General features: G+C 38.8%; 1 protein-coding gene across 2 annotated transcripts in view; it reads left to right on the forward strand.

Moving 5' to 3' along the window:
- LOC127634813 (procollagen-lysine,2-oxoglutarate 5-dioxygenase 2-like) overlaps positions 1-12,882 on the forward strand; it is a 63,823-nt gene that overhangs the window by 13,056 nt on the left and 37,885 nt on the right. For both annotated transcript variants that reach the window (XM_052114491.1, XM_052114492.1), the window contains exons 2-4: positions 6,272-6,363; positions 7,133-7,269; positions 9,680-9,843. In XM_052114491.1, coding sequence (XP_051970451.1) covers positions 6,272-6,363; positions 7,133-7,269; positions 9,680-9,843 — 393 coding nt within the window. The remainder of the gene's footprint in view (positions 1-6,271; positions 6,364-7,132; positions 7,270-9,679; positions 9,844-12,882) is intronic.

Raw genomic sequence — 12,882 nt, forward strand, 5'->3', positions numbered from 1 at the left:
ATTAACACACATTATTTCCCTATGGGGGGATACTCCCATAATACAACTACTTTTGTCATATTTTTATGGATTTACATGTACAAGAAACATGGAAACACATTTAGCACAACATATAGAGTGCAATATTATTATTATATATATTTTTTGTAATAACATCTACTTAAAGTGATTACACGCTGTATGGTGCCTTGGTTTGAGAAGATGCTTTATAAGACACTTTATTACCACTAATTACTTCCTCTCAGTTCATGTGAAGCTAACTTTCTCCATATGGCAGACATGTCAAGATTAAAAACACACTAAACAATGACAAATCAGTCATTAAAGATGCTGTACAACATGGATTTTCTGAAGGAAATAAGAGAAGCAGCATTTTATTATCTTAAAGTTGAAATCACATTTAGTTGTGAGAAAGTCGAAAATGAATAATTTTAATTTACCAAGAACCAAGGGGTGTGTTTCCCATCTAACAATGTAACTCGCCGTTTTACTACCATAGTACGATGCATAATTATTAGGTCCAGTTATTCCCCTTTATCGGCAGCCCTCTTTGTGATATATCTTGTATTTTACCGAAATGGAATGTGTAGGTCACCTCTCAAGGACTTTAATTTCTTTGACTGTCACAGCACCAGATGCACATCATCAAACCCTGGTGTGTTTATTTGTATAGCCATGGCAACTGAGACTCAAAGTTTAGTGAACTGGACTTCTACCCCTCAATCTCATCATCATGGCACAAAAGAAGATTGACTGGAGTACGTTTAGCAGGCTGCTTTTGCCATTTGTTTTTCGCTGTTGTCTTTAGGGATCAGGAGAAGGTTTAGGTCACTTGTGGGTCAAAGCAATTGACGTTTATTTGCTGGCCTTAGAGAAACACTACAGAGAGAGAATGTAGCCCCCCAAATCTCCCACTCTCTCATTCATTATGTTTTAAGATGCATGCTTCCCTCAGAGGCATGCTGGGAAAATGCCCTCCAAATGCTGCAAATGGATCCCTTTTGTGGTGTGCTTCTTAGTTCTGTGCTTAGCCCCAGTGGAATACAGCAGATTGATATTGCGTATGTGTTTGATTATATACAGATTTTGATAAACGTGAAACCTTTTTTTAAGCAGAATTAGTTATAGTTATAGAATGCCACATACAATTAATAACCACACAAGGAGAATCCATTTAAAGATGCTTGGTGATTGCAGAAACCACATTTCCAGTGGTGGAATACATTCTGGATTTGTGGAAAACGGTGGATACCTCACTGAAATAAATTTCCATATTCTGAAATTAGTGACATTTATATGTCGATCTCCAATAAGATGTAGCTCAGTACATCTTGGTTAAACAGATATAGCAATAAGCAATTATTGTTATATCTGTAATGTGAGTTTATCCCCTCTGTTTTTTTAACATGACCCATGTTCAGAGCTGACCATCTTGAATGAATGAAAAATAGAAGAGGAAGCCTGGCAAATATCACATTTCATCAAAAGTAGCAGTCTAGACATAATCTTTATTGATTTCCCATGTTGTTACCTGAAACTTTGACCCGACTCTACAGAAAGGTCTTTCTCAGACAATGAGGCTCAATGAGACCTGTATATTTATGGTGTGACCATCACCACTGCTGTCTAGCTGAGGTTTGCCTTTTGTTAGCTATTACATTACAGTCTATGCGTGCAGATAATATATCACATTGACCAGCAAGTGAGTAATGCATGAGTGTGAAATGAGGGGATCATCTCGGTTCAAATTAAAAAGCAATGGAGCTTGCATGTGATGGTCTCTAGTGTAGCCTGGCTTCTCTGGAAATGTTTTTATCCATTACAAAATTGAGTAATGTGTTCTTCAGAATTCATTGGCTCTTTTCATATACCTTGACTTTGATGCCTTAAAAAGCTTTTTTCACCTTTTAAGCACCAATTCACTGGAATATGTCAAATGTATTGAAGTCCACATGAAACTGCATTCACAAACCATTTTACTTTGAGAATGTGACATATTTCCACATAACAGGATAAGAAAAAAAATGTAGGGCAAGATCTGACTTCATCCTTATGTAATTGATTGAGCCGTAAAAAGTGGTCTCTATATGACAATTCAAGTCAATAATTATTATTTGTATAGCGTAAAACTCGTTTAAAAAAAATTACCTTGGGGCAAACCAGGCTCACTGTGAGGGCCAGTTCCCCACTGGCAAAATGGCATGAATAAAATGCCAATATATTTTTTTTAGTAGTGCAAGATGTGGTTTATAATTATTAAGTTCACATAGATGCACTGTCCTTTGTTAATAGTCTGATGAAGGCTTTTTTTGGCAATTAAATTATAGTCTATGTATTCCAGTTTTAGAGTGTAGTCTAACATTTCGACTGGCAGCTCATTTAGGTGAGGTCTATCCTAAGTCCATGGTTCAGGCAATGGCCTATGAAGTGTCCCATATCTTACTGTTGGAGTTGGCATCAGCTCATCCTCTGTGTAGTCCATCGCAGGAGACTGAAGTGATGTCTGGCTGGCGAGGTGGAGGTAGAGGTGCTAAAAAATAATAGGGCTTGGTGAGATCTGCCGAAAAGTAAATCTGTTTCAAAGGTGGATCAATGGTGAAGAGCTTTATATGATTCTGTGTGCACTGATTGCATGGCGGACAACTGATTTAAAAAAGTAAAGTATGTATCAAAAGTTTCGATGCAAATACAGGTGAAACTCGAAAAATTTGAATATCCTGCAAAAGTTCATTAATTTCAGTAATTCAACTTAAAAGGTGAAACTAATATATTATATAGACTCATTACAAGCAAAGTAAGATATTTCAAGCCTTTATTTGATATAATTTTGATGATTATGGCTTACAGCTTATGAAAACCCCAAATTCAGAATCTCAGAAAATTAGAATATTGTGAAAAGGTTCAGTATTGTAGGCTCAAAGTGTCACACTCTAATCAGCTAAACACCTGCAAAGGGTTCCTGAGCCTTTAAATGGTCTCTCAGTCTGGTTCAGTTGAATTCACAATCATGGGGAAGACTGCTGACCTGACAGTTGTGCAGAAAACCATCATTGACACCCTCCACAAGGAGGGAAAGCCTCAAAAGGTAATTGCAAAAGAAGTTGGATGTTCTCAAAGTGCTGTATCAAAGCACATTAATAGAAAGTTAAGTGGAAGGGAAAAGTGTGGAAGAAAAAGGTGCACAAGCAGCAGGGATGACCGTAGCCTGGAGAGGATTGTCAGGAAAAGGCCATTCAAATGTGTGGGGAGCTTCACAAGGAGTGGACTGAGGCTGGAGTTACTGCATCAAGAGCCACCACACACAGACGGGTCCTGGACATGGGCTTCAAATGTCAAACGTCTTACCTGGGCTAAAGAAAAAAGAACTGGTCTGTTGCTCAGTGGTCCAAAGTCCTCTTTTCTGATGAGAGCAAATTTTGCATCTCATTTGGAAACCAAGGTCCCAGAGTCTGGAGGAAGAATGGAGAGGCACACAATCCAAGATGCTTGAAGTCCAGTGTGAAGTTTCCACAGTCTGTGTTGGTTTGGGGAGCCATGTCATCGGCTGGTGTTGGTCCACTGTGCTTTGTTTAGTCCAGAGTCAACGCAGCCGTCTACCGAGACATTTTAGAGCACTTCATGCTTCCTTCAGCAGACAAGCTTTATGGAGATGCTGACTTCATTTTCCAGCAGGACTTGCCACACTGCCAAAAGTACCAAAACCTGGTTCAATGACCATGGTATTACTGTGCTTGATTGGCCAGCAAACTCGCCTGACCTGAACCCCATAGAGAATCTATGGGGCATTGCCAAGAGAAAGATGAGAGACATGAGACCAAACAATGCAGAAGAGCTGAAGGCCGCTATTGAAGCATCTTGGTCTTCCATAACACCTCAGCAGTGCCACAGGCTGATAGCATCCATGCCACGCCGCATTGAGGCAGTAATTAATGCAAAAGGGACCCAAACCAAGTACTGAGTACATATGCATGATTATACTTTTCAGAGGGCCGACATTTCTGTATTTAAAATCCTTTTTTTTATTGATTTCATGTAATATTCTAATTTTCTGAGATTCTGAATTTGGGGTTTTCGTAAGCTGTAAGCCATAATCATCAAAATTATATCAAATAAAGGCTTGAAATATCTTACTTTGCTTGTATGAGTCTATATAATATATTAGTTTCACCTTTTAAGTTGAATTACTGAAATTAATGAACTTTTGCACGATATTCTAATTTTTCGAGTTTCACCTGTATGTATCTAAAGCACTCAAAAGGTTATGGAAACTGAGGGGGTCATAACACATAAGAAACTTTCAATAAAAAATTTTTTTGATAGTGCTTTTCACAATACATTTTGTTACAGTTTTTCAAAGATTAGTGCCTCATATACTCCCAGTAAGAAAGCCAAAAATAACATTGGCAATGAAAAACTCCCTGTAAGACTGTTTGGTAGGATGAGGAATAAATCTTGGGAGGAACCAGGACAACTTTGCATGGTTGTCCCTTGAGTGTTGTTGTCCAACTTAAAAAGATGGCTTGCAACTACTTGCTTTGAAACCTTAAAACGTGACATACATTAGATTTAGTAGGAGATAATCTTTATTGATAGAATATTTATCAAAATTGAGCCCAATTACTTTCTTAACACACATTCCTGGTCTTATTATGCACAAGTTTTCAGTGCATGTTATTCTGAAGAATAAAGAAATTGCTTATGCCACCTAGGCCATGCACACTAATGGATCCTTTTTATTAATAGTGGTATTGTTTTAGTAAACACACCTTCAGGTCTGGTATGGAATGCCCTATTTTCACAATCCAGTGAATTCTTAATCAATAAAATGGAGTTCTGCCTTAACATTTTTTTTACTCATTGAATATCATATTTCAGTTGGAAGTACATCACGTTATGGAAGTAAAATGCTGGAAAATCTTTGGGTTTTAAATGTGTAAATGTTCATTAATGAAATTATAGTTAAGCTTTTGTCAAGTATACGTTTGTTCAAACTATATTTCTATGTCTGGCTCAGCACATACAGAAGTCTAGCACTATATGCTGAACTGGCATAGTTAAGCCATTTCATGAGCTGCGAAATCCGGTTGCTCCTGCCACAACTCCTCGATTCAGAACTGAGAGTGAAATCATGTGTTCCTTTCCAAACAAGGCAAAGGTGTTGACCTATTGTGACTTCCTGTTCAACTTGGATTTTTATCCACCCACACTGTTGCTAATGCAATGAATACATCTGGATTTTTTTCAATGCTAAAATACTTTCTGCAATCTCAGTTTAATGTGAAAAAAGTGAAATTTGCAGAATTACTGAATTTGGAGAATTGCAGTTTGCTTGGGCCAAGGAGGTTATACCGGGAGAGAGCTATGCATTAGTATTCCCATGAATAGTTGCTCGGACGGTAATTTAATTTCAGAAAAAATTGTTTATTACTACGCAAATTATTTTCGACCTGTGTTTGTGAATGCCATGTCAAAGTGTGAAACAACCACTGTGGCTTAATTCTGCATACAGTATGTGTCATTTGTTGCAGTCTGTATGGATGAAAAACCTATACTACTAATACAGTGCAGCATATGACGAAAACACATCCTTTTTTTTCCACCCAAGTTTCCTTAAGATTTCTTTGGGGCTGTTCGCCTAACCCCAGAGATGACGGACGATTGAAGTTCCCCAGTCTTTCACAACCCAGTGTGGAATTTATTTTCACACCATTCTCCACTGGCGGGTCTGTCCCTGCCCCACGGCATGTCTTGCAAAAATGTAGCGGGTGCTTGAGAATCTGAGACACTTCTCTGCTAGCTAACCATTCGCACCACTGCTACCACCACCGAATACACCACTATTACTCATTATACGTGGTGTTCTGCCAAAAACTTTTCAATTCATGGTGATTTTAACTTTAACATTTATTGTCACAATAGGAGTGCATGAACTTTTAAAATCAGTCTTTGGAGTGTTGACATGGGTTTGAGGTTTGTAGTTTGGTTTGGAGTAACTAGATACCCACTACTTCATACTGTAGGCAAAGAGCAACATATATACTTTGGTAAAGAGGCTCTTTAGCAACCGGCAGGGTTTTTGGAATGCTGTAGGCTCAAGAATGCTAAATGCCTCAAAGCTTGCGAGGAATATAGTCTAGTTCTTCAATTTCAACAAGGTTTCTAAACCAAGGTCATGCTACCTTACTCTGTGTATACTGTATGTTATGCTTGATATTTCCTCTTTTATTCTCATATTTACTCTCATTAACACTTTATTTTCTTCTTTTGCCAGAAAACCTGCTTGTACTTACTGTTGCCACGCAAGAAACAGATGGATTCCTTCGATTCATGCAGTCAGCACACTACTTCAACTATACTGTGAAGGTTAGACCTATTTGTTTCACATTAACCAATCACACCACACTGGGTCATGCATTCCATTAACCAGGGTTTTTGGATATTTTTCAGGAAAACAATACAAAAATGATTATCATGAATATGATTTTTGCCCTAATATCAAAGGTCTTATTAGGAAAAAAAGAAATTATGATCTAACATGAATTTTCTTGATAAATAACAATTATAATGTCTGGTCACATGTGCATGTAAAATGGCTAGAAATAGCATTTTAGCTTAGCATAATGCTAACAATTTACACAAGGTTTATTTCTATTTCTTCTGCTCCAAACTTACTTCAAACTTGCTTCTCTGTCTGCTCGTATGAATGTAACACATCATAAGAAAGTGTTTCACCACTGTTCAAATGCACTTTGGATCACATCATTTATATGTATAAATGTTTTCCATCTGAAAGGATTAAAAATTAAATGAAACAAATGACAATAAAATGCAAAGTAATCTCTTCAGTAATCGAATGTAACTGTATTCTATTTACCTATGCTTAAAATTGTAACTCTAGTGGAATACAGTAACTTATATTTTGTATTTTAAATATGTAATCCCATTACAAGTGTTCCGTTACTCCCCAACCCTGCCCTTAATTCACCATATTAGTATGTATAGGTCCATTGCTTCTCACCTGATCTGTACTTAATTTAGCTTTATCAGAGCTATGGATGCAAGTATGTCAGTAGTGTGTTGTGTGAGACACATGTCCATATGTTCTGAGAACACATGTCTTTTCCTGTCCCAGGTGCTGGGGATGGGTGAGGAGTGGAAGGGAGGGGATGTGGGCCGTTCCATTGGTGGAGGCCAGAAGGTTCGACTGCTGAAGGAGGCCATGAAGGGACTGGCTGAACAAGAGAACCTGGTTGTACTTTCCGTAGACAGGTAAGTTTGGCATAGCATGGATGAGGAACTAAGGTTCCTTTATAACTGTGAGAAAAGAAAACATTTTCAATTAGGTTTTCTGGTTAAAGGAATAAAATGAAAATTTAAGATTACATGTATGACTTGTGAAACAAACAGAAAAATAGGTATAATGTCAGGGAAGTGGATGGTGACTTATACTGTCAAAAAGTAAAAAAAAAAGCACCATACAAGTGTCCACGTGGGCCTTAAGCTAAAGTCCAGAACCAGCCTGTAGCCAAGAACTGTGTAACCCGACCCAACCAGTACTGTAAAATTTTAAGCCTAAACCTAATATCGCTCACTCTGTTTATCATAGGTAACATTTGTAACAATTTGTTTACTACAAGGCACCGTGGCCCACAACACACCCGAATAAAATGAAAAAACTTTGACTTACAGTTTATCAATTCAGTCAATTCACTGAAACTTTGCTTGGTGAAGAACTATCTGGAAATATGTGTAACAGTGTAACAATCTTCTAAAAAAAAATGACATTAAAACTGACAAAAATTATTAAATAAATAGATTTGAATAATTATAAATAAAAATAAAATTCATATAATTAGAAATGCATTACATTATTGTTGCAGAGAGGTAAAGCATTGATAAGATAAAATAAGAAAAAGTAGCTTTAGAAGACAATATATTTATTTCCATATTTCTTTTTTTTATTATTATCCCATTTTCTCCCAATTTGGAATGCCTAATTACCAATACTTAGTAGGTCGTCGTGGTGGTGCAGTTACTCACCTCAATCCGGAGGGCGGAGGACAAGTCTCAGTTGCCTCTGTCTCTTTGTGCTTTACACCGCGGAGACTCACAGCATGTGGAGGATCATACTACTCTCTGCGATCCACGCACAACTTACCACGCGCCCCATTGAGAGCGAGAACAACTAATCGTGACCACAAGGAGGTTACCCTATGTGACCTTACCCTCCCTAGCAACCGGACCAATTTGGTTGCTTAGGAGACCTAGCTTGAGTCACTCAGCATGCCCTGGATTCGATCTCGCGTAAAAAAAAACATGAAATGTAAGTCATTAGCAATCTTAATACTTATTCTAATGTTAATTTCTCAATGTGGGGACCAGCTGTCTCTTAAATACACTCAATTTTCCACAAAATATTTTGCCACAGAATTACTTATTAATTTACTGTAACTGAATGCAAATTATTCATAGCTAAGTATCTAGCTAAACTCGCTAAAGGTATGTAGTAGATTTTCAATTGACTGTAACAAATGTTACTTTAGTGTAAATGGAAATCCATTTTCAGCTGCCTCAGCGAGATAAATCCTGCAACTTAATGTCAACCTAATGGAAAACAGCAAGATTTTATGTGAATACAAAACAGTTTGCTATTTGTTCAACAATTATAAAGGCCCACCTTAGGCTCTTAGCAAATGGTGGCTTTTCACTTATTGTATGTTAATCTGCCATAATAAATATGTTATTTAACTTAACATTCACTGGAAATAACAGCATGTCAATTTATAATGAAAGTGTAATGAGGGTTCTTCATCTTGCCACGCATGTCTGGGTGTGCTCTATAGATATTAGCGATTATTATGATCACAGAGCAAAAAAGGCCTAGTGTTTGAAGATAACTTCACGCTTACCTGCCAGTGATTTTTTTATCAAGGTGTATATATATATATATATATATATATATATATATATATATATATAAAATGCCCTACCTCATATCGAATCAAGTCCTATTACAGGCCTCTCTGAAGTTTGAAGCTATTTATTCACACCCATGTCTGGAGTTATTTCGAGGTCTCCAAACATCTCAAGAGTTCAGAGGAGTTTAGAATAACAACATTCAGGGCCTAACTTCTGAATAGCTAGCCTTGTGTACAACCGAAACTTCTAGGAAGTAAAAATATACAGCTAACAAATCAACGTTCAGGATTCCTCTTTTCTATTGAAATATCTTTCATAGTAATACTTTTAATTTAGAGGTACATTTGAGACCATTTTGCAGTATTGAAGTCAGATTTTTTTTTGTCAGATATTCCATAGATGAATTTTAAAAGTCATGATGGGAAAAGGATTTGTTTGCACAGGTGTTGCCCAGATGAGAGGAAACCTCGATTCCTCTCCCAACTTTAACTTCCTCTGATGACATTTATAGTTACTCCCATTACCGGCATATTAATAGAGTCAGAAATGCAAGACCTACACGGTTACGAAATGCCTTTCGCTCCCTTCCAGAATGTCAATGAAAATAGACACAGCTTATTAAATAAACCAGTGGTGGATTAGCAAATATTGTTTGCACAACTGTTTTATAATGTCTTACATGTGAACATTTGGCTGATTGCTGATCATTTGATAAATTGGCAAGTATTGTGAACAGAATTTATTTCTTCTTTTCCCTCAGTTATGACCTCATCTTTGCTGGTGGGCCTGAGGAGATCCTAAAAAAGTTCCAACAGATGAATCATAAGGTGGTGATCGCTGCTGAGGGCATTATCTGGCCAGATACACTACTGCAAGAGAAGTACCCCTCCATCCGCAATGGGAAACGGTTCCTTAACTCTGGAGGTGTGTAAAAAGCATGTTAACTCAGAGGGAAATTATGGGAAATTGTATTGGCCCATTCTGATTTCATAGGAAAGTTGTTACATACAAAGGTTTAACTAGAAAACTGGCCCAAAGGCGTTGAGCTTTTCAAAAATTCAGTTAGATTGCCACAACACTAGCTCTACATATTGTTTCAAAGCAACATTGAGATAACAAGACTTAGTACTGAACAAAAATTGCTCTAGCTACAAAAGCTTGGTTTCATGTGTCATTGTATTAAGAAAAATGTCAATATAATTACACATTACATATAGCGCGCATTGGCATAAACTCTTCTTCTATGGTCAGTTGTTAACTTTTGTCAAGGCAGAGCAACAGTTTGAAAATAATCTTTTTGAGCTAGTTATTTAAAGTTAGTTAAACTGTTGATATTTTTTGTAGCTAGCTAGCTGGATAACACATTCAGTTTAATAGCAAAAACTTTTGAAAGTAACTATATAACCCTCTTGTGTACTAAGGTCTGTTACCACTAAAGTAACATAAGAACCCACGATAAAGGAAACGTTCACCCTTTTTACTCACCATCATGCCGTTCCAAACCCAAGTGACATTCTTTTGTCTGAAGAACACAAAAGCAAAGATTTTAAAGAATGACACAGTTTTTGATTTCCTGATACCTTAAAGCATTATGAAAATAGTCCATGTGACACGTGCATCGTATACTAAGTCGCCTGAAGGCTTACAATCACTTAGTATGATGACCAGGGTTAATTTAAATGTCCATTTTCTCCCAATTTGGAATGCCCAATTCCCATTACTTAGTAGGTCCTCATGGTGGCTCTGTTACTCACCTCAGTCTGGGTGGTGGAGGACAAGTCTCAGTTGCCTCCGCTTCTGAAACTGTCAATCCACCATCTTATCACGTGGCTCATTGTGCATGACACTGCTGAGATTCACAGCATGTGGAGGCTTATGCTACTCTCTGTGATCCACGCACAACTTACCACGTGCCCCATTGAGAGCGAGAACAACTAATTGTGACCAGAAGGAGGTTTCCCCATGTGACCCTACCCTCCCTAGCAACCGGGCCAATTTGTTTGCTTAGGAGACCAGGCTGGAGTCACTCAGCATGCCCTGGATTCGAACCCGCGACTCCAGCGGTAGTTAGCGTCAATACTCACTGAGCTACCCAGGTCCCCCATAAGTGTAAGTCTTGTTATTCATACTCAAATCATTGTAAACTCATGTACACAATGCACAAATTCAATATGTTGACAGATCAGTAGTATCAAACCTCATTGGTTCTTGTGTCATGGCATCATGATGTTTGGTCACAAGACGTGCAAGAACCAATGAGGTTTAATGTTATTGATATGTTGGATTTGTGTGCTGTTTAAATGAGTTAATGATTTGATTAAAGTGAATTACAGTCACAGAACACTGAGGGAAGTGAGGACCCAAACACAGGTGGCATTACAAAATACAAACAAAGCTCTCTTGAGGGAGAAAAACAACTGTAACAAGAATAACCTAAATAAGCCTTAAACATAAACCAATACCAGACTGACTGAGAGAAACATGAAATAACTGGAGACATGAACACACAGAACAAACAGGAAGATATGAGGGAAGATGGCACGATGTATAAGAGGAAAAAAAATCACATGTACAGGTGACAACAATTGAAAAACGAGCACTAGACGAGGATGTGTGGTGAGTGGAAACAAGAAGGCGGAGTCAGGTAAGCACAAGGCTGACACACACAAAGCCAACAGACCCTAACAGGCACTGACCTGGCGGTCTCTAGAGAGTTGGAGAGCTCATCAGCGGCCACTGGGAAGGGACTGACTGGGGAACTGAAGTTAACTCTAACCCCCCTCCTGGATCCATCCCTTCGTCCTCTTTAGGGTGGTGGAAAGAACTGCGGCTGAGACGGGCACCCCCTGGAGGACAGCGGCAGACTCGAGCGCCCCCTAGAGGACGGTAGCGGACTCTGGCTCCTCCTGGCAGTAGGCGGCGGACTCGGGTGCCTCCTGGCAGAATATTCAGACACCTCCTCAGGTTGCTGCCTTTAATGTGGCATTATTGTAGTCCTACCTGTCCGCGGCAGGAAAACACTGACATCAAACTCCCCTTCATAGACTCCCAACTGACCTGGACTACACTCACCTAAAGGATTATTAGGAACACCTGTTCAATTTCTCATTAATGCAATTATCTAATCAACCAATCACATGGCAGTTGCTTCAATGCATTTAGGGGTGTGGTCCTGGTCAAGACAATCTCCTGAACTCCAAACTGAATGTCAGAATGGGAAAGAAAGGTGATTTAAGCAATTTTGAGCGTGGCATGGTTGTTGGTGCCAGACGGGCCGGTCTGAGTATTTCACAATCTGCTCAGTTACTGGGATTTTCACGCACAACCATTTCTAGGGTTTACAAAGAAGGGTGTGAAAAGGGAAAAACATTCAGTATGCGGCAGTCCTGTGGGCGAAAATGCCTTGTTGATGCTAGAGGTCAGAGGAGAATGGGCGACTGATTCAAGCTGATAGAAGAGCAACTTTGCCTGAAATAACCACTCGTTACAACCGAGGTATGCAGCAAAGCATTTGTGAAGCCACAACATGCACAACCTTGAGGCGGATGGGCTACAACAGCAAAAGACCCCACAGGGTACCATTCATCTCCACTACAAATAGGAAAAAGAGGCTACAATTTGCAAGAGCTCACCAAAATTGGACAGTTGAAGACTGGAAAAATGTTGCCTGGTCTGATGAATCTCGATTTCTGTTGAGACATTCAGATGGTAGAGTCCATCATCCATCATGCCTTGTTACCACTGTGCAGGCTGGTGGTGGTGGTGTAATGGTGTGGGGGATGTTTTCTTGGCCAATTGGGCATCGTTTAAATGCCACGGCCTACCTGAGCATTGTTTCTGACCATGTCCATCCCTTTATGGCCACCATGTACCCATCCTCTGATGGCTACTTCCAGCAGGATAATACACCATGTCACAAAGCTCGAATCATTTCAAATTGGTTTCTTGAACATGACAATGAGT

The sequence above is a fragment of the Xyrauchen texanus genome, chromosome 42 (assembly GCF_025860055.1).
Source record: "Xyrauchen texanus isolate HMW12.3.18 chromosome 42, RBS_HiC_50CHRs, whole genome shotgun sequence".
Classification (NCBI taxonomy): Eukaryota; Metazoa; Chordata; class Actinopteri; order Cypriniformes; family Catostomidae; genus Xyrauchen; species Xyrauchen texanus.